Here is a 22,973-nt window from a genome sequence, read left to right as displayed (position 1 = left end):
CCTGCACGTGGGCAAAGTTGGCAGCATCGTACTTCGTAGCCTCTAAAGGAGTTAGAGGCTCTCTTTTGGCCCTTGCTATGCCCACAAAATCCGCTAGTCCAAAATTATAGGAGTATTCATGAATACCCCTGTAAGTTCTAAGTCAAATTCTTTTATGAACACACAGGGTTATGTAGACTTTCAGGACGTGAGTGGGAAGGCTCCTGAAGCCCAAGCAGACCAAGAGAAACTGTCACCACAGTGACACATGCAAGGTGGCCAACTGGAGTTGCTAGAAGTTATTTCCCCCACAAAAAGAAACCGAAATAACAAACAACTATATTTTGACTTGAGTGACTAAGGAATAGCAGAATCCCTGGAGAGCACAGACATCCAGGAAAGCACCCAAAGAAGGAAGTGAAGCATCCTCCTTCTGCCATACTGCCTCCGCCACTGCAACTGGGCTGGACCTAGGAGCAACTTCTTACAGGGAAAAGATAAATGGCCTCCCACTACCACCACACATGCCCACAGGATTCACTGCAAGAGAGTTCCACAGTCCTTAAAGTCCCCAAATTCAGTTGAAGAGTTACCTGGAGTTCACATAACTGCACTGCCCCAGAGTAGGTCCCAATATCATGCACCCCTCACCCCAGTGTGACCTAAGCTGTTACAGCACAACACTATCTTGAAACTGGATTCACTGCTAGAGTGTGTCTGGCCCTGGGGTCAGTAGCCACTTCCTGTCCCATCCCTGAGGCCCTGCTGTCATGCCCCCATGCTCTCAGGAGTGGATACAGCACCTAAACCCCTGTGGCTCAGAGCTAGGTTCAGTAAAACAACTGGATCTCAGCATCCAAAGGCAACATGTGGCAATCCCAGCTCTAAGAAAAAAAAAAAAAAACAGGCAGACTTTCAGAGCCAGGAAGCTGCCACACAGGTGGGCCCACTGCACCTGTACCTACTTGGTCTGACAGCCAGCCTGGTGGTGGCCCTGCCACTGGAAAGTCTGTCAAACAAATGGCCATCCCACAGCACCCACATGCACCAAAACCTAAAAGCCTGGCCAGTGCCCTATCCCCAGAAAAACTGTGCTTCTGCCATCACAAACTCCTGCAGCTTAGGCCACTGTCATAGTCACAGACATCACTGATAAAGATTGGAGCTAAAGAAATTGCACAGAGACTGTTATTAAAACCATCACACACCAGTGGAGGGGAGCTGGGACTCACACCACTGATATTTTGTTTTTGTATGTTTCTTGTCCTGCATAAATAAATATACAAAAACAAAACAACAGTGGGGTCAGCCTCTGACACCCTCACCCCCCAGGTAAGCAATGGTTGAGTCTACACAGCACTAAAACCAAGGTACCATACCCAAACAACACCTTAGGACCATGTACAGAAAGAAGTCTCTTCCTACAAAAGTCACCCCATAAAGTGAGAAAAAAGTTACTATTCTGCTAGATATGCAGATATTGATGTACGCACACCAGAAACACGAAAAAGCAAGGAAACACAGCACCCCCAAAGGAATATAATAATTCTCTAGTAACAGAGACATCCCCCCAAAGGAAATTTACAAAACATTTGAAAAGGAATTAAAAGTCCGATCTTAAGGAAACTCAGTGAGATCTAAGAGAATATAGGCAAGCAATTCAATAAAATCAGAAAAAAATAATTCATGATTGAAAGATAAATTCAATAGAGAGATAGATTATAAAAATGAACCAAACAGAAATCATACAGCTGAAGAATTCAACAAATGAAATAAAAAGAAATTGGCAGTTTTAACAACAGACTAGTAGAAGGAATTTCTGAAATTGGAGACAGATATTTTGAAATGTTAATAATATACTCAGAAAAAAATAAGGATAGCAAAGAATAAAGACAGCCTACAGGACTTACAGGATAACATTAAGTTAACAAATATTGGCATTGTAGAAGTACCAGATGAAAAAAGGGACAGAAAAATTATTTAACACAGTAACTGAAAACTTTCAGAAGCCAAAAACTTCTTCAAGAGATGGAAAAAGGGACAAAAAAACTTATTTAACAAAATAGTAGCTCACAATTTCTCATGTGTATAAGAAGATTTCCAGATCCAGGAAGCTCAAAGATTCAACCCAAAAAGATTGTCTCCAAGGTGTATTATAATTAAACATCAAAACTCAACGAGAATTATAAAAACTGTAAGAGAAAAGCATTAAGCTATGTACAAGGATCCTAAAAGACTATTAGAAAATTTCTCAGTAGATACTTTGCAAGCCACAAGAGAATGGGATGATATAGTCAGTGTTGAAAGAAAACAACTGGCAACCAAAATTACTATACCTATCCAGCAAAGCTATCCTTCAGAAATGAAGGAAAATTAAAGACAAACAAAAGCTGAGGGAATTCATCACCAGTAGATTAACCTTACGACAAATGTTTAAGGGAGTGCTACAATGGGAAATGGAAAGATAATAACAACTATTCTGAAAACACTTACAAGTATAAAGCGCACCAGTATAGGTAAATTCCTAAACAAATTCAGAATACCCCATTGCTGTAATGATGTTATATAAATTTTCCAGTCCTCTAGTATGAAGGTGAAAAGTCAAAATGGTCAAAAACAATAACAGCTACAATTATTGGGAAAGAAACACACAACCTGATTGAAAGATGGGCCAAAAACCTTACCATGTATTTCTCAAATGGAGTCATATAAATGGTCAACAGGGCTCGACACCTGTAGTTCAGCAGCTAGAGTGCCGGCCACATGCACCAGGGCTGGCAGATTCTAACCCAGCCAAAGCCTGTCAAAGAACAATGACAATTGCAACAACGACAACAACAAATAGCCGGGTACCTGTAGTTCCAGCTACTTGGGAGGCTGAAACAAGGGAATCGCTTAAGCCCAAGAGTTTGAGGTTGCTGTGAGCTATGATATCATAGCACTCTACCAAGGGAGACATAGTCAGACTCTGTCTCAATAAATAAATAAATAGCCAACAGGTATACGCAAAAATGTTCAACATCATTAATCATTGGGGAAGTACAAAAAGAAAATGAGATCCCTTTTCACTTCACTTAAAATATCTATCATCAGGCTTAGAGCCTGTAGCTCAGCAGGTAGGGAGCCAGCCACATGCACTGGAGGTGGCGGGTTCGAACCCAGCCCAGACCTGCCAAACAACAATGACAACTAAAACCCAAAAATAGCTGCATACTGTGGCGGGTGCCTGTGGTCCCAGCCACTTGGGAGGCTGAGGCAAGAGAATCGCTTACGTCCAAGAGTTTGAGATTGCTGTGAGCTGTGACGTCACAGCACTCTACCAAGGGCGACATAGTGAGACTCTGTCTCAAAAACAAAACAAAACAAAACAAAAAACAAAAACAAAAACAAAACAAGTCTACCATCAAAAAGAGGAAAAATCAAAACAAAATAAAACCAAAGTGTTGGCAAGGATGGGGAAAAAAAAACTAGAACTCTTAATGTTGTTGGTGGGAATGTAAATTAGTATAACCATTATGGAAAAAAAGTATAGGGGGTGGCTCAAATAATTAAAAATAGTACTGCCATAAAATCCACCAATCTCACGACTGGGTAGATACCCAAAGAAATGAACTCAGTATGTGAAGGAGGTACCCGCACTCTGTGTTTATTACAGCATTCTTCACAATAGCCAAGACTTGGAATCAATCTAAACAGCCATGAATGAATGAATAGGTGAAGGAAATGTGTTATATCTACACAGTAAAATATTAGTCAGTCACCAAAAAAGAATGATATCCTATCATTTGAAATAAAGACAAATACCAGATGATCTCACTGATAATGTGGAGTCTAAGACAAAGCTGATTTCATAGAGGTAGAAAGCAGAACAGTGGGCACTGAAGATGGGGAGGGGATGAACAGGGGAAATGGGGAAGAGTGGTTGGCAGGTGCAAAGTTACAGTTAGGAAGAATGAATTCTGGTGTTCTGTTGCTCAGTAAGTCGACAGTAAGTTATCGTATTTTACATAGCTAGGAAAGAGGTTTTTGAATGTTCACAAAAAACACCAAATGCAGTTTGTTGGGTATACTAACTACTCGATCCAATCATTAAATAATGTATACATGTATCAAAATGTAACAGTGTACCCCACAAATGTTTAATTACAATGTATCAATTAAAAATCAGAATCCATCACCAACAGTACTGAGTGCCTCCTTGTGCACTACACACTGTCCTATTTACTTGGGCCGTGCCTGTGGCTCAGTCGGTAAGGCACCGGCCCCATATACGGAGGGTGGCGGGTTCAAGCCTGGCCCCGGCCAAACTGCAACCAAAAAATAGCCGGGCTTTGTGATGGGCGCCTATAGTCCCAGCTACTCGGGAGGCTGAGGCAAGAGAATCGCTTAAGCCCAGGAGTTGGAGGTTGCTGTGAGCTGTGTGAGGCCACGGCACTCTACCAAGGGCCATAAAGTGAGACTCTGTCTCTACAAAAAAAAAAAAAAAATGCATTTGCCGTCCAGTTCTCCCAACAAGCCTGAGTGCCAGGCACTATTATGCTATGTCACAGAGCAGGGAAAGATGCCTAAAAAGGTGAAGTGACATATCCAAGGTCACTGACTAGCAAAGGACAGAAACCGGGATTACGAGCCAGAGCTAACAATACACCTGTGCTCTCAGTTACTCAACTGAATGGCTCTTGCCTACTCTCTTTTCCCTGGGAAAGACGGGCATATATGACAGGTGAGGGACCACAGGCTACCTACATTTGTGTCCGCCCCCACCCTCCTGCATGCATGCACTTGCGCGAACACACACACATCTTTTCTAGGGTAAAAGTTTCCTGGTGATCAAACCATTCTTTATGAAGAATGCGTTATGCGTCTTTGTGCCATTCTACCCAAGCTCCCTTGAGTGTGCTCAAGGTTGTCACTGTCCTGAATAGGTAGGAATGTATCGTTATCCAGAAAAGAATTTTAAAGATTGTTCTGAACCTATCTGTGAAGCTACCATATCCAAGAGGCATTATCTTTTGAGGCCCCCACTGCGTATTCCTACTCAACTACCAACTAAAAATAATTGACTTTTCACATAACATTTACTTATTTTTTTATTATATTCGTTCACCTTTCCACACTTTGTTCCTTTCTCTTTGTTTTATACAGATGGAAATGAAAGCTTATGGAGCAAAATGGGACTAAATAGGGTCATTCAGATCCTAAGTGGCTGAGCAAGGATTCCGATTCAGCCTGGTTAGACACTGCCATGGAATGTGCATCCAGACGCAGGCCTCCCAAGAGTGTGTGCACTCTGACAACTCAAAAAGACAAACTTCTCATTAAGCAGAAAATGAAATTGCCTAAACCTCTCATTGCACACCATATGGCCAAATCCCAGCTGCAGGAAGCTCATTCCTCCGACACACTGGGCTCTTTTCACTGAGAGGGTTGATGTGAGATTTGCCGGGTGGTCATTTCCTTTTTTTTTAAGTATTGGTAGCAGCAGTGGTAGTTATTTTGATGCTTCCTTTCTACATGTTCACATTAAAAAAACAATTGCTCCCAGTGATGGAGAGAGACAGATTTTATCCTACATTGTTCTTTAAGGGAAATATCACAAACATAACCACAAACAACAAAAATACCCACCTGCTTCAAAGTGAACAACAACTACAGTCATCCTCCAGTCCTTTGTCTAAGTAATCATGGGATAGGGCGGCCATTTTTAAAAGATACCATCAAGAGTTTTGTACACTGGGGCAGCGCCTGTGGCTCAGTCAGTAGGGCGCTGGCCCCATATACCGAGGGTGGCAGGTTCAAACCCGGCCCCGGCCAAACTGCAACCAAAAAATAGCCGGGCGTTGTGGCGGGCACCTGTAGTCCCAGCTACTTGGGAGGCTGAGGCAAGAGAATCGCTTAAGCCCAGGAGTTGGAGGTTGCTGTGAGCTGTGTGAGGCCACGGCACTCTACCGAGGGCCATAAAGTGAGACTCTGTCTCTACAAAAAAAAAAAAAAAAGAGTTTTGTACACTGATGAAGCCAAAGTGTTTGAATATTTACAATTATGCTGTATCTTTTCAAAGTCAGATCTGAAAGCCAGATCCACTTGCACAAAGTGATCTGGGTGTGAGATGGCATCATATTTTCCCCCAGGCAATTATTTGAGAGCTGGTACAGCAGAGTACTCTTGAAAAAGGGGAGAGCCTGAAGCTTTTGTGCCTCCCCTACCCAGCCTAGAATTAACAATGAAATGTTTCTACAAATAGAAAAGAACATAAATTGCGCGAGTGGCAAGGTCTCATAATGAACATATTTCTGGGTGGTGAAGAACACGGAAGCCAGAGTCCACACAGGGGTTTGAATATTGGTCCTACTGTTCACTGGCACTTGATCTTAGAGAAATTTCTTCAGCTTTTCAAGGCTTAGGTTCCTCATCTAAAAATGAGATGAAGTAGAAGAGGCACAAAGAATAGTTCTTTAAGGTAAAGCCCTCTGCACTCACAATACTCAGCTGGGCTTCCTGGCTGTCAGCCTGTTCTATGGCTGGGCTCAGTTCTGTCATCTGTAAAACCGGGGTGATAAAAATAGTGCCCATCTCCCAAGATGTTTGTGAGGTGGAAATTTAAGAATGCATAGAAGACTTGGTACCTAGATCATAGCAAGTACTCAATAGACTTTGTAGTTCTAAAAGATTTTTCACCTAAGGAGTTTTAAAGAATAAGTTCTAAGTGGGCCCCAGACACAGAGAAAGAATGAAATTATACAGCTCAGACTCTAATGTCTGACATCTCTCTTTCTAAATTCTTACCTACAACTCAGACAAATCTTGGTCTCTTCTGAATTTTTACCAACTGGGGCCACATATCAATTTTTTTTTTTTTCCTTTCTGAGACAGGGTCTCACTCTTTTGCCCAGGGCTACAGTGCAGTGACATCATCATAGCTCATAGCAACTTCAAACTCCAGGGCTCAAGTGATCCTCCTACCTCAGCTTCCTGAGTTCCTGGGACTAAGGCATGCATCACTATGCTCGGCTAATTTTTAATTTCTTATATAGATGGGGTCTTGCGATTGCTTATGCTAGTCTCAAACTCCTGACCTCAAGTTATCATCCTGCCTTGGCCTCCAAGAGTGCTGGAATTATAGGCATAAGGCACCATACTTGGCCCTGAATTTTATTTTTAAAAGCTTCCGTCAGTGGAAAATTTTATAGAAACCTCTGCCCTTTTTCAGATCATGCTGCAGGTAAACTGCCAGCTAAAGGTTAGACTGCCTTCTGGCCTCTGTAGCCTGCATTCCTGCCTCTGTGCAGCCCCCTACAGATGGTCACTTCCATCTTTTGACTCTTCTGAGCAGACAATGATCAGGACACTGCTGGAGTTTTGAGACTGGGTGAAAACAGCATAATGGGTCCAGGGAGAGTAATAGAGAAGTCAGGGCCACACAGAGGTGGGAGAACAGAGGCTGAGGGTGACCGATGTGTGTGCATGAATGTCAATGTGTGACTGTACGTACCTGTGTGTGCATTTCTGCATATGTGACCATGCTGGGCATTCAAGACCCACTGTGTATCTGAGAGGCTGGTGGAATATCCAGATAGAAAGGAAGATCTAGGACTCAGAGAAGACACCAGGGCTGAGGGGTGGAGGTGTAACGGTCATCCAGCAGGAAATGAGAAATGAATGTGTGTTGAGAGAGAGACGGAGATGGAGAGAGAGACGGAGAGAGAGACCAACCAGACAAGTTGACTGAGGGAGGAGATGACAATCAGGAGGACAAGAATCACAGAGGAGAAAGAAGATGCAGAGTACAAATAGTAATGTGGAAAAAAATAACATCCAATAAAAATAACTTGATCATTTAAGGTAATAGCACTTAGCACTCATTGAACACTTATTCTTTTAGCCGATTTACAGCTTTACATAGATTATCTTATATACTCTTTCCAGCAATCTTGGGAGGTAGATTGATACTTCCATTACATCAGTTTATAGCTAGCTAAGCAAGCAGGCACAGAGAGGTTAGAAGACTTGCTTAAGGTCACACAGCTGGCCCAGGAGAGAAATGGGATTAAAATCATAGTAGGTTAATTTCAGAGCCTGACCACTATGCCACAGTGAGTCTTAGGGAGTAAAACATGGGAAAGTAATACAGTATGAATGGTGTTAGTAGCACAAGTAGGAACGGCACCATGGAGCGTTGAGTGAGTACTATTTTGCTTTAGGCACTGTAATAAGTGCATATAACATGTTTTCATTTAACCCTTGCAACAACTTAAGATTGTGTTTGTTCTTAGTCTTGAGCAGAAAAGTAAACTAGCTTAGTAACCAGTAACTTGTCCAAAGTTACAAAACCAGTGGGTGACTAAAGGGGTTAGAAGCCAAGTATGTATGTGAGCACAGCTCCTCATCAAAGCTTAGTCTTGAAAGATATGCCAAAGAGGCTTCATAATCTGAGAGACTTTAACCAGGGGCCCAGCCTCAGAGAGGTTCAACTGCCTTGTTTTAAAAGAATATAGGAAATTGGACTAAATCTCTCTTTTAGATACCATTCGTCTTAGTCAGTTCAGGCTGCCATAACAAAGCACCATAGATTGGGTGGTTTATGAACAACAGAAATTTATTTCTCACAGTTCTGGAGGCTGGAAGCCTGAGATCAGGTATGGGCCTCATTGCTTCCAGTGACGGGCTCTCCCTGCAGACTGCTGGCTTCTCCTTCGAGGCTCCCATGGCAGTTTGAGCTCCAGTCTCTTCACCCCCTTATAAGGGCACTGGTTCCATTCACCAGGGCTCCATTCTCATCATTTAATTACCCCTCAAAAGCCCCACCTCCTAATACCTTGCAATTTAATATGAATTTTAGGAAGACACAAACATTCAGTCCATTAAACCATTTCACCTTTCCTCTAAGATGTACATAGTAGCATCAAACCCATGAAATGATTAAAACTTCCTTACCTAAAACTCGCAATCTTTCAGCTCCTACTACTACTTCATTATCATCTGCAGAGAAGAGCAATTTTCCAGAAACGGTTTTTACCTCAAACTTTTTGCCATAAGCCTCTACTGCTTTTGGACCTAGAGGAAGTGGGGGTGGGGTGGGAAGAGAGAGAGAGAGAGAATATATTAGTTTCATCGCATTTGACTCAGAAAGCTTTCCACAGAACATACATCTGACAAGATTGTATTTGACTTTCATGTTAAGTGGATTGGTTTTCAAAAGCCAGCCGTGAAAATTAGTCTCAGGACTTTAGCTGTGTCTTGTCAATTACTTCTAATCGTATTCTCTGAGGCTATGATTTTTAAAGACCATCGTGTCCTTCCTCTAGACTAATGCTTGAATGAGATTTCCCTCAACTAACCACCAAAATGCTGTCAAATAGTTGTGGATTTTTGCTTGAATGTATCAAAGTACAAGGCTCACCACTTCTTGAGGCAACTGCTTATCTTTGGCTATTTCTAATTGTCAGAAAAAGCTTTCTTTAAATTCAGCTGAAATCTGTTTTTCACTGTGTATCCTTAACCCACTGGCTGCATTAGACACCAAGGGAAATCTATTTGTTCAGCATATAGATCACTTCCTGACAGGAAGAGTTATAATATATTGTACTAAATTGCCTTGTAAATTGTTGAATCTTTTATACTAGAATTTCATTCAATTAAAAAAAAAAGGTGGAGGATTTATGCGATGACAATACATATTCTTGGAGGTAGTGCATGCGGAAGACAAGACCCCTGATCTTGCAGCACTCACATTCTGCTGTAAACAGACCAACATAAATCTAAAAATCTAAAAATTAATTTATAAGTAATCCTCCAAAATTCTAGAGTTTTAGGTACTATGAAAAAAGTAAAACAGATTAATAAGTTAGAATTTCTAAAAGGAGGAATCGTTCAAATCAGAGCTGGATCTACCTGAATACTTGAATTTTAGGTGGCTACCAAAAGAATACAGTAGAATAATCTAGGGGTGCAGTCATCCTCAGTCACATAACTCAGATCAGAATAAATGTATCTCTTGGTCTAGAAATTCCTACAGAAACATTTTTGAGGGTAGAGTCATGAAATTATGTATTTTTCATAACTGTCCAGGAGATTCTAATGTGGAACTCTTGTTTCCTTCTATATTCAAGAGAATATAGAACTTTTATTTCCTTCTATATGCAAGCTAAATTTAAAGGAGCTCTTTTTGACAATTAGAAATAGCCAAGGATAAGCAGAGGAAGAAGTGGTGAGCCTTGTGCTTTGACACATTCAAGCAAAAATCCACAACTATTTGACAGCATTTTGATGGTTAGTTGAGGGAAATCTCATATTCAAGAAAATATTCAAGAGAATATTACTTAATAATAAAGAGCAATGCAAGAGTCCTCAATGACTTCTAGCCATAGATCACTGGTAACACACCTAAAGTTAACCAAATTGGGCTAATTACTCATTGCAGTGAAGGAGAGAGCATACCCGAGGCAACCATGAAGCATCTCAGTAAGAAGCTGTTAGAAAGAACTTACTATAGCATTTTACGTTATGTTAGATTATATTGGAGAAAGTTTAAGAAAACAAGATTTTACTCTGGATTAAATATTGTTAGAAAGTAGAAGTAATTTTATGATTGGGCATCTTAACAGATCTCATCTAGAGGTAGGAAAGACTAGATAAATGCTAAAATTATCATGAATAAAGAAACAGTGATCACTCACACCAGCCAGGATAGAAAGACGTTTGGTCTTCTTTATGATCTGGACAAAAAGCTTATATTTTTACCTGTGTTCAGACATGATCAGAGTTGTCTTTGTTTTTCTGTTTTGGTTTATCTTGCTCTATCATGGACTGAGTGGCCTGGTCTGGTTGATGTTCTGTGAAACTGTTTACGTTCAAGCAGAACACTAAGGCCTAGCTAGGCAGCTCCCTGGACATTTGGGGCAGTTTTTCTCTGTGTCAAGACTATCAGACTAGGAATCAGAAGACATGAATCACGTTCCAACTCACTCTTATTTTCTGGAAATGTGACTTTGAGTAAGTCATTTGATTCTTCTGATTCACAGTTTCTGCATCTCTAAAATTGGACTATTACCTCCTACTCTATCTACTTCATAGACAGACGGAAAGGATCACATGACTCTGTGTTTATAAAAGAAATCTGTGGGTAGAAAAGTGCTATGAAATGTAGAGTACCAGCTCTTGTGGTTATCTCTTCCTGGTCATCACCGCCATTACCATTTTTCTCCTATAATGGTGACAACACATTGAAAAGAATTAGTGATGAGTGACCTGTGAGTACACTTTCCTGCCCACACAGCACCTACTTGGCAGACCTCATCTCTTGCCAGTACTAGTCTTCTGACATAAAGAAAGTGACTCTTTAGTGAGCTGTAGACTGAAACAGAAGAGGTAAGTGTCATGAGACCAAGCGTCACCTTTCTCCCTGCTTCCTTCATAGGGCAGGTGAGGGAGACAAGTGGCACTGAGGCTGAGGCTCTCATAAGGTCACCACGTAAGGTGATGGCAGATTGGTATCTGGACTTGAGCTCTCCAGATTGTTCCACAGAAGAAAGGAGGAGTTTATTTGTCTAGGAAGAAGAAGGGGCTGGAGCAGCTAGAAAATGAGCTCTTTGGGGGAAGAGGGATGAGCAGAAGAGATAAGTGTTGAAGGGAGAGCTTGAAAGAACTGAAATATCTGATAAGGGGTTTGGATTGAGTTTTTCTGGGAGCTGTTGTCTTAATTGCACCAACACCTTCAGTAAAATCCTTATTATTTGTCAATAATTTAGGGTTACCAACTTTTGGTGGAAGGATTGGAGATGGGGAGGTAAGAGGTGCTAATGAATGAATGGATGGTCTCAGGATGGATGCCGGGTGGGCATAGTGTGCCCAATTTGGAACCATTCACATAGCCAATATGGGACGTGACCTGGAGGAAGGGGATAGCTGCCTGGATCATGCCTGGGGACTTGGGCAGCATCACTAAGTTTGGCCCCTGAGGAGTCAAGGACACCATTCTGTGCATAAGGTGAGTTTCGTATGAACTCATGAACTGTTTGTGAAACACACAGGAGAGTGAGGTAAAGAGACTACAGCCATCAGAGAACGCAGAGCACAATTAAGTTATCTTGCTTTTCAGGGCCTCACAGAACACGAAATGGAATTCACTAAGGGCCAGAACCATCTGGGTATCTAAAGCTCAGTAATTGGTAGTTTTAGCTCAAATCCCACAGAGCTACTGCTGGCTCAATGGGGCAGACGGCTTGTCCTTTGTCAATTTCACCCAGTGCTGCCAAATGTCCCTGGACATGGCTGGAATCTTAAAAAGTGACTCTAGAGGACATTGCAAATGGAGCTGGAGACAGCTCCGGAGGTCCCTTGCTGAACTCATTGTTCCTCTCCAGGGATGGAAAAAAAATCACTATTTCTAATGTGAAACTAATCTTCAGTTAATCCCTTCTGTGTGTGATAGTCTATGTGTGAAGTGCCTCCTTAATTAATCTCCTCAAAAGGAAGGAAGGTTGGAACCCACCCGGAGGCATCAGCAGTTTCCAAGCCTCACTGTGAATCTGGGAGCTGGACAGGCCTGGTGGCCACCCAGCCTGACTTCTCTCCCCAGCTCCCTTGATCCTAGCCCCTTAGCCCCAAAGATTCAAGATCCAAGGTGCCCCTGATGCTTTACCCCTTGCAGCTCAGAGGGTTCCTTGGACCCAGTACCAAGATAGTAAGTCAGCAGCTTTATGGGTCAAATATTCTTTTGAGGTCTAAACTTAAGAACTTAAATATCAGTAAAGAAAGCATACTTTGCTATAAATACATTATCTGAGCATCTAACATTAGAATTTCTAATGGACTATTAATGTGTTCTTTAGGTGATCAGGAGAATCTTTGACCCCTCGGGATTGCCTTGGTAGACCTCACTGCTTAGATAGGTGTGACTGGGTCTTCAGTAAGGACACCACCAAGTATACCAGGCAGCAGAAGGTATTTCTGCTGGGACAGCTCACTGATCTCCACTATGTACAGAAATGTGAAGTAAAAGGAAAACCCTGAAGGAAAACTTGACGGGTCTGTGTGTATGCTCAGAAATTATTAACATCATGTACTATCCTTCCTAGAAATTATCTTGGAAGGTTTCTGTTAGCTAGCAACAGGACGGCTTTTTGCCCACCTTGTTTTCATGTTAGCTGCCTTGTACATGACCTTCAGAGTCAGGGATAGGTGTCATCCAGCTCCCAAAGGGTCTAAGTTGGGGAGACGGGAAGCAAACACTGCTGGAGGGTGCAGGCAAGAGAGAAGAGAGAGGAGGGAAGAGGAAGACAGACAGAAAGGTGAGGGCGGGAGAAGAGGAAGGAAAAGAGACAGAAAGGAGGTGAGAGGAGACAGAGAAGGGAGCCGGGGGAAGGGAGCTAACAGAGGAAGAAAAGGAGGGACAGGGAGAGAGGCGGAGGGGAAGAAGAAGAAGAGGACAGAGTGGGTGAAGGTAAAGGAAAGAGGAGTGGGCAAAGATGGGAGCGAGAAGGGCAGAGAAGGAGAGGGAGAGAGGGAGGGAGGAAGGGAAGGAAGGAGGAGGTGGACGAGGGAGGAGAAAGTAGGGGAGAGACAGAGAGAGGGAGGGAGAGAGACATGGACCTTTTTTGCTGAATAATAGTCATTTGGGCAGTTCCAGCTTTATCAAAACAAAAAATCTCTCAAGTAAACTAAATCTCCCACTGCAAATAAATGGCAATGATCAACAGGCTAAGTAAGTTCCTTTTGAACGCAGGAATCTGGGAGCTGAAGGTTGGATTTATTTCCCTCCTGGAGGCACTCTTCACATACGCTGCTTCAATCATTGCTTACTGAAGCTGTTTATTTAATTATTTCGCATTGTGCCTGCAGGCCAGATGTTATATAAGCAAGGCCAGCAATGTAGGCGCACGCTGAAACAACAGGTTTATGAATCATGGGTTCTGTTGTGCAGCAGTCCCCACCATCCCTGAGTTCCTGGATTGGAGGATGGTCCAAATCAGCCTCCAGTGGTGAATGTCTAGATATCCATGCAGCACCCTGTGGCGGGGGTGCCGGGACTGGGGCTCCCTTTTCAGTAGAAAAGACTCTGGGCACAAAGTTACCTGTTTCCTCGTGGTTTATCTATTGGTGAAGCTCTGGATATTTTAGGCATAGTGATAGTATCATTTCAGGGCATTTGGGTAACTGGCTTCTCAAAACGTCCATCTGTATACTTTTCTCTTAGCCCTGAAGCCAAACAAATGGCATTTTCTGTCAGGAGGTAGAACAATGCCATTCAGACAGAACATTCCTTTTCCCTTTCACTGTGGGGTTGCAGAATGCCTCTCTGTTTATTGCTGCTTATAACCTACAGAGGTGGCATTGATCATTCTGCTCAATGCATTAGCAGAGCACGAGGCCCAAGTTTATCATAACGATCGCTATTGTGAATAACCAACCCTTGTTTAAATTTCAGGAATATGCAGCTTAAAACCCAATGGGTGCATTCCACAGCTGTTAGGAGCATATCTGTTATATTAAAAGGAACTGCACAAACATTTTCAGTGGAGATACATCTGCATCTTGCTATTGAGTTAAGTTCAAAGTTAGCACATACGGCAAATATGGCATGGATTCAAACTGTCATTAAAAAACCCTTTCACAACCCATAAAGTATGCTGCGTGGCTCTGTGGATGCTGTGCTCTTCTCTTGATCCATCCAACACAGACAGATTTTCCTCCAGCATTGGAGCAGGGAGTTTCTATTTGGTTAAGCACCAGATGAACCAGCTAACTTGTATTTAGAAGCCATGTTCTATGGAAAATAGATTTTTCCCCCCAAGCAGGTATCATTAAATTTCATAAGTTATAAAGATTACCTGGGACTTCGCTTTTTAGCAGAATCATGGAATACATACTACATTCTCTTTCTTAATGCAGCACATAAATATGTTAGCAGACATTCTTTTCAAATTCACATGGTGGTTTCCTTTGACCTTTACTTTGCTGAATGCCTAGTATGGACCAGGTATGGCTAAGCTTCCTCCTTTTCTTACCTGTTATTAGCTGAGTTAGCACTTTAGTCTGGTCATTGAGAATGTTCACTGTAACATTTCTGGCAGATTTGAAGTATAGGGCATTACCCTGCAATAAGAAAAAAAGAGAAACAGATGAAAATGGCAGACTTCTAAATAAAACCCCTCTGTCATTCTACACCTCTCAGGAGATGAACTGGCTTTAGCCAAGTTCCAATCAATGCATCTTTACTTGAAAACTCTGAATGTTTAATGATTTCTATACATGTAATAATTGGTATTCATCTAAAATAGATTTGTCTTAAAGAGACAAGCAGACTGACTGACACACACAACGTAGATTTCCTCAGAACACAAACATTTTTATAGTTGAATCAGAGAAAAATGGGACATCTAGCCCTTTAGATCTTATTGCAGTAATTAGCCTTCATACACAGAATTATCAAGGATTACTGATCATCTCCTAACCTCATCCACTCTCCAAAGGAACCATGTCAACTCCTCAAGGGAAAGCAGAAAGCTCTCGTGAAATTCCCAAGGTCTGCCCAACCTTGGTTGTGCCTACAAACTGTGAGAATCCTTTGTGCAGATTTTTGTAACACATGTATACAAAACCCAGGAGATCCGCATCCCCAAGCAAGCCACCTCCCTTTTCTTTCTTTCTTTTCTTGTCTTCAGATTGCTTTTTCTCCAAATCCTCTGTGCCTTCACATACTTTCCCCTTTATGAAAAGGGTAGGCAGTTTTGAGTCATCTTGGCACACTTTTTCTGTAAAGAACCTGATGCTGAAAATTTTAAGCTTGTGGAATGCATGGCCCCTGTTGTAAATACTTAACTCTGCTGTTTGGGTGCGAGAACAGCCTTAGACTATACAGTGACAAAGAAGGCCCAGCTGTATTCCATTAAGTTTTATTCACAGACACTGGCATCTAAATTTCATATAATATTAACTTTATATTTAAAATTTAATATAACAAAAATATGCATTATATATTATCCTCTTTTTAGTTTTTCTTTTCATCCTTAAATTGTTTAAAAATATAAAAACCAATATCAGATTTCTCATGATATAAGAATAGTCAGAGGGATGGACAGCCCAAAGGCTATCATTTGCCAACCTCTGGTTTAGAAGTTTTCCTTTTCTTGGCGTAAACTAAAACCATAGTAGTAACTAAAAGATAAATCTCAGGCAGAGAACATGTCAGCATCATGTAGTTATTAACAGAAAAAAAGAATTTGGTTGTCATTTCTGTCTTTCTGAAATTCTGTCACTATGTGATATATACCCTATATACATGAGTCCCAAATGACTTAAAACTATCATCCTACAAGTTGTGAAGAAACTACAGATAAGTGAGTTGGGCGCTGGCCCCATATACTGAGGGTAGCGGGTTCAATCCCGGCCCCGGCCAAACTGCAACAACAAAAAAAGAAACTGCAGATAACCAAAATTCAGTCTTTACATTCAAAGTCTTCTGTTCTAATGGGAATGAGATGATCACAAACCTACTAGATGGAGAACTTTAAGAGTGATAAGGAAACTAAAAAGTGCTTGAGGGATTCTCCCAAAAGGTGAGATTATTCCTGAGGCTACAGAGTGGGAAGCAAAGGGGACTTCCTGAAGGAAGGAACAGGTCAGCTGAGTCTTGAAAAGAATAGAGCTATAATATCATGAAGCTGAAATGAGACCAGAATGTCACAGAGGGAAGGAAAGTATGGGCTGACTGTCAAATGTCTTTCTCCTTCTAACACTGGTGGGGTTGAGGACTGGATTTACCAGCCCTGCCTCCACATGGAGCATGGCCGGGCAGTACGCTGACCGGCAGCTGGTGTCCACGCTCCCGATGGCTTTCTCATGTAGAGGAGAGGGGAAGGGACTGGCAGCCACTACGGACTGTCTGGAGTCATGGTCTTTCCCACCTAAGGTTAAATGCTCAAATGAACGGCCATGTCCACGCAGTCCCTGAATAACCAGTTAATCCCGGGTGAGAGCTATTGACTTAGTGTTGGGGAAAAGACAGTAACTATTGATATAATGGGTGACCACAGATTCAGTGTGATCTCTTGCAATGATTTCAAATTTTTCCTGATGAGAAAGATTTCTTTTTTTTATTGGATCAGGGAAAAAGTATATTGAAACAAATACCGTCACAAGTTTTTTTTTTTTCTGTCCATAAATAAATATTAGTCTAAAATAGTTTCTTTGACATTATCTCAGAGAGTACTCAGCAGTTCTGTTTAAAACTTCAGAACGATTCAAGTAAAGTAAGAATGTAGAATCTGGAACCTAGACAGAAGATTCTTTGTTTCTAGAAGTTAACATACTGTTTCTTTTCAGAAATTCAGCAATTTGGCACTGCAGGAAAAAAAGAGTTTCCTGGACTCAGAGAACTGGATAAATTCTACTGCCCCCGAATGCTGTGTGACCTTGAGCATATCACCTAGCTGTTCTGTATTTCATTCTTTGCCTTCTCCACCCTCAACACCAGTATCATTATCAAGTTCATTACTGACATAATAGAGCACTCAGTATGTGACAGCCACACACAGGGAACTCAGGAGTCACACTGCCTATTTTCCAATCTCAAGTCTGGCACTTGCAAGTTTTGTGACACTAGATGATTTACTTTAATTGTTCCCGGCCTCAGCTTAAAGGTATGATGGAAAAAATATTAATTATTAAATTATGAAGATATACATATTATTAAAATTGTTGAATTCCACATATAATTATTAGAACACACATGGGCCAGGGCCAGGCATATATTAAGTCCTCAGTAATTATCAGGGTGAGGAGAAGAGGAAAACTAAGAAGGAAGGGGAGGGAGGAAGAGGAGGGAAGGAGAGAAACGAGGTGAACACCTTGCGTACATGGTTTAATTTTTCCAAACCATCTGGGGACTGAGTCAGGGGATTTCTTCTGTTTTCCACATTCCGTTTCTATATTTCAAAGGGTATCCTTATATGCAATTGGCTCACCACCATCTTTCAAATCCCAGTACTTGCCTGCTCTTTATATTGTTCAAATAACTCTGTCATGGACACATCTCATAACAGCTTTGATCAAGATTTACAGCAAGGGATATCAAATGACCTACCCCTTTTTTATGTTTTCCATGCCAAAAATATTATAGTTCAGCATTAATTATTCGGATACACTAACATCCTGGGAAACAAAGTCTTTGCTACATCTGAGTTTAAACAAAGAACATCATTCTAGCATGGGACCTGTTGCTGTAATCCTCTCATATACCTGATAACAGAAAGACCACCAAGAAAAAAACATGAGCCAGCTAGCAAACACGAAGAGTCTCATATGGTAGTTAGGACAGTGCGATGTTTATTTTGCTCTCCAAATCTGCCCACTGAGACTAAAACAGAAAAATATCAGCCAAGCAAAGCATCCTTCAGGTCTCTGTGCTATTAGCACAAGTAGGAGAAACACTCTCTTGTGTCTGATGAGAAGGTAAATTCGGCTCTCTCAGCCTCTTCTCTTTCCCAGTACTCTCTCTTACTCAACACTGTAGCCTCTAAGCCTGAGGAGGTGAATTTCCATCTCAGGAGCTGAGGACTTTCACTAGCTGAACTCATCCATCCTAATGATACATGGTTCCCCTGCTCAGGGCTGAACAGGAACCCCCTATTTTTCTAGGTCTGAGCTTGCTGAAGTCCAGACCCCATCTCTAGGCACAAGTAGGCCCTTTATAGGCTGCAGTCTCTGTACAGACACATTCATAGAATGCAGCCTGAGTGGTATCTCATCTGGGTGGCCTCTCTCAGAACACACCCTACTACTTTTCCCAGAGCAGAAAAGAGCTTGCCTGGAACAAAGATCGCAAAGACCACATTCCCCTGCACTATGACAGTTTTGAAATTAACGTCTGCCTAAGCCCCTAGTACCAAATAGTTGTGACATGTTCCAGATATATATTTCATCTCCTCCAAACCCGCTACTCACAGGATAAGAAAAATAGTATACAAACCTCTAGACTGAAGGCCCTGATGGGCTGTCTACTTGGGCCTCCCTTCTGCTACTGGAGATTCTGTTCCTCTCTTTCACTTAACTATCTCTTCATCTTTCAATAAATTCTGCCCTTTTGCTTATTTGTGTGGCCCATGGATTCATTCTTCAAATCTCCAAGACCAAGGAATTGGCAGAAATTCTGGCTACACTAGAATTTGGGCTTGCAGGTCACTGCCTGGTGGCTAAGGTATGCTGGGCAGAAAGGAGACTTGCAGACCTGCCTCTGATGATGAAGGTCAGAGTTCTGCAGGTCAAGTCAGTCTGTAGTCAATCAGCCTGTGATTCTTCTGGACATGGGGAGGCCACATAGGAGATAAAGAGGAAGGCAACATACCATTTCTCCCATGTGGAGAGGATAGTTCCTATCCCCCCCAATAACTGAAGTGTGCAGTATTTTGTACAAAAATTCTCATAACAGAAATACTTTGATGGAAAAAAATCTCTACTACCTCTCTATTTCTCTGAAGTATAACATGTAGAAACCTTTCCCTGATGACTTGGGGTCTTTGAAATGAACATGCTTTGTTCCACTATGTCCTCCACTGTCCTATGTATGCATGTGGCTATTTGATGACTGAATGGCTCCATCGTGTTGACATTTTAAGATTATTGCATGTGATTTTTAAAAATGTATTATTTATTCTTATAACAAAACAGTACCTGTAAATGTCAAACACAATATATGAGGCTTATAACAAAGAGCAGCAATTCACAGCTCCCACCACTGCCAGTGCTTCCGCTTGTCTGGATATTTCTTTAGGTATTTCTTTCCCATCAGCCAAAATACACTTCTGTGTTATTTCCTGATTCATCAACTTTAGATGTTATCCATTGAATTTCTCCATTGGTATTGATACCATATAATTAAATTAATATTCAGAATTTATATTATTATAATTATGTATATGTTGTCCACAGCTGAGCCAAGTAATGTACTTTAATTACATTTCCTTTTTTTTTTTTTAATTGCACATATATTTTCTCTTTCTGGAGTCAATGAATATTCTATATTTTAAAACAAATTGTTCAGATTTCTCGGTTTTCTCTTCTCCTATTGTTCAATTCCTTTTCTTTAGGTTCTATTCTCTGGGAAGTAGCTTCAACTTTCAGTTTTGATTTTCTATTAAATTTTTAAACATTTCTATTACTAATTTTAGAGGTTTAAAAAAATTGTTTGAACTTTGTTTTTGTATCATTCTTTCTTTATTTGATTGTCATACTACCTTCCCTCAGAATGAGAATACGAAAAGTGGACTAGAAGCTTTGTGTTTTTAAAATGGTGAACCATGCCACAGGGCACAATGGTGCAAAATTGTAGATTCCAGTTTTGCCCAGTCAACTACCTTTTATCTATTCACTTATCATCTTTGAAAATTATTTATTTCTTTTCTTTGAGTTTTGTAGTGCTATAAGGATCATGGTGAAACTTGTCCTTTTCCCTTGATTGGTTCTCTGAAGGATCAACTCACAATTAAAGCAGATTAATAAAAGAACGATTTATTTCCAAATATCCTTTGCAATAGAGGAAACTATAAGAACAATTACCTAATCTCTCAAAGACGGTCAATACTTTTATAGATGCCTTTTTGAAGGGAGTGGGGAGAATATAGTGTACGGGTGTAGCAAGTGGTTGTTAGGGAGGATGGAGGAGGGGTATGGGACAAATTGACTTATAAGTTAACCTGACAGACAGGTATTGCATTTTAAATGTTTGGGTCAGGTTCCCTAGTATTCAGAGGGAAGAAAGGAAGTCAGTCGTCCCTCCCCTGATCAGGTGAGTCTGGTTTTATATAGGTAGAGGGAAAGCCGTTCCCAATGCTTTCTGATTGTGAATGCTCTTTAATTCAATATATTCTTTATATTAAGTAGTCATATTTTGGGGTAAAATTTCCTTAGTTCTTTCAGTGCTCTCTGTAGAGATCTTTCATGTCTTTTGTTAAGTATATTCCCAGCTATTTCATTTGCTTTGATGCTACTGTGAGGGATAGTGCACCTTTGATTTGATTCTCAGCTTGAATGTTATTGGTGTATATGAAGGCTAATAGCAGAAGATGTTAACAAATGGGAGAACATACCATGCCTATAGCTGGGTTAAAATGTTCACACTACCCAAAATGGTCTACAGATTTAATGCAATCACCATCAAAATACCAATGTTATACGTTGAAAAACTTTAAAAAGCAGTACTTCTTTTCCTATGGAACTAGTATAAAAAAAAAAAAACACTCAGGGAGCCAATGCAATTCTAAAAAAATAAAACATATCTGGAGGTATCACATTATCAGACTTCAGGTTGTACTACAAGTCTGCAGTGATCGAAACAGCATGATACTGGCACAACAATGGAGACATAGATCTATGGAATAGAATAGAGAACCTAGAGATGAAACCACATATTGCCATCTGATCTTTGATAAACCAAACAAAAGCATACACTAGGGAAAAGAATCCCTATTTAATAAATGGTGCTGGGAGAATTGGTTAGCCACATGTAGAAGACTAAAATTAGACCCATGCCTCTCACCACTTATAAAAATTGACTCTTGCTGGATAAAAGATTTAAATTTAAGACATGAAATGATTTAAATTAATTTAAAAGATTTAAATTTAAGACATAAATATTCTAGAAGAAAGTGTGGAAAATCTCTTGTCAATATTTGTCCTGGGAAAACATTTCATGAAGACCACCCCTTTGGCAATTGCAGCCAGACCCAAAATAAATAAGTGGGACATGATCAAGCCAAAAAGCTCTGCATAGGTAGGGAGGGTACAACAACTAAAGCAAACAGACAACCTTCAGAATGGGAGATAGTATTTGCCTGCTAGGAATCCGACGAAGGACTGATAACTAGAGTCCACAAAGAACTCAAATTAATCAACAAGAGAAGAGTAAACAATCCTATTTACAAGTGGGCAAGAAAGATGAACAGAACCTTTTCTGAAGAAGACGAATGACCAACAAACACATTGTCCCTAGTCCTTAGAGGAAAGCAAATCAAAACCACCCTGAGTTTTCACCTAACCCCACTAAGAACGTGAATTCCCTAAGCTGCAGATGCTGGTGTAGATGTGGAGAGAAGGAAACACTCTTACACTATTGGTGGGATTACAAACTAATACAGCCCTTAAGGAAAGAAGTACGGAGACTCCTCAAAGATTTAGAAGTAGATCTTTGATCCTACAATCCCATTACTAGATATCCACCAGAAGAAAAAAAATCATTTTACCATAAAGACATTTGCACAAGATGTTCATCGTGTATGAATTTAGAATTGCTAAGATATGGAATCAACCTAAGTGCCCATGAATACATGAATAGATTAATTATTCAGCCATACAACTTCAACTTACCTGGATGAAGTTGAAAAACTATCTTCTCTGTAAAGTATCCAAAAATGGAAAAGCAAGTATCCAATGTATTTAATACCAACATGAGATCAATAGATAAACAACTACACACTCGAGAAAAAAAACACAATTAAATTCAAGTGGGAGGTAGAGAGGAGGGAAAGGGGAGGGGAGGAGGGAAGGATTGATAAACTCCTATTTATTTTTTAAATTAAATCATAGCTGTGTACATTGATATGATCATGGGGCATCATTCACTAGCTTCACAGACCATTTGACACATGAACACAGTGAGCACAAAGGATATACAGCATATTCCCTGGGTGAAGGTCTCAACTGCAACTTGAATTTTACCTAACGAATGCAAACGATGAACCTAATCATTTGTGCCCTCATATTAATCTGAAATTAAAAATAAAATAAAATAAAGTTGACATTTCTTGTCTATTATCATTTACTCTCCCTTTCTTTATGATCACATGAGTTTAGTCCTTTCTAATTTTTCTTCACTCCCTGTGTTTTTCAGTAAAATTTATGAAGGCTACAGGGACCCTTGATTTCTGTCATCGGTTTGCCTACCTCTAAAGCCACCTTGTACTACTGCCTTCTTTTTTTTTTTTTTTTTTTTTTGTAGAGAC

The 22,973-nt window shown here is 40.7% G+C and overlaps 1 protein-coding gene across 1 annotated transcript in view; it reads right to left on the bottom strand.

Annotated features, from left to right (window-relative positions):
- Positions 1–22,973, bottom strand: part of SGCD (sarcoglycan delta) — a 448,917-nt gene that overhangs the window by 141,848 nt on the left and 284,096 nt on the right. The window contains exons 4-5 of the mRNA XM_053567126.1: positions 14,985–15,072; positions 8,914–9,033 (exon numbers count right to left, since the gene is read on the bottom strand). Of these exons, the coding sequence (XP_053423101.1) occupies positions 8,914–9,033; positions 14,985–15,072 (208 nt within the window). The remainder of the gene's footprint in view (positions 1–8,913; positions 9,034–14,984; positions 15,073–22,973) is intronic.

The sequence above is a fragment of the Nycticebus coucang genome, chromosome 17, assembly GCF_027406575.1.
Source record: "Nycticebus coucang isolate mNycCou1 chromosome 17, mNycCou1.pri, whole genome shotgun sequence".
Taxonomy (NCBI): Eukaryota; Metazoa; Chordata; class Mammalia; order Primates; family Lorisidae; genus Nycticebus; species Nycticebus coucang.
Note: the sequence above shows the minus strand (reverse complement) of the source record. Positions and strands in the feature narration are given on the sequence as shown.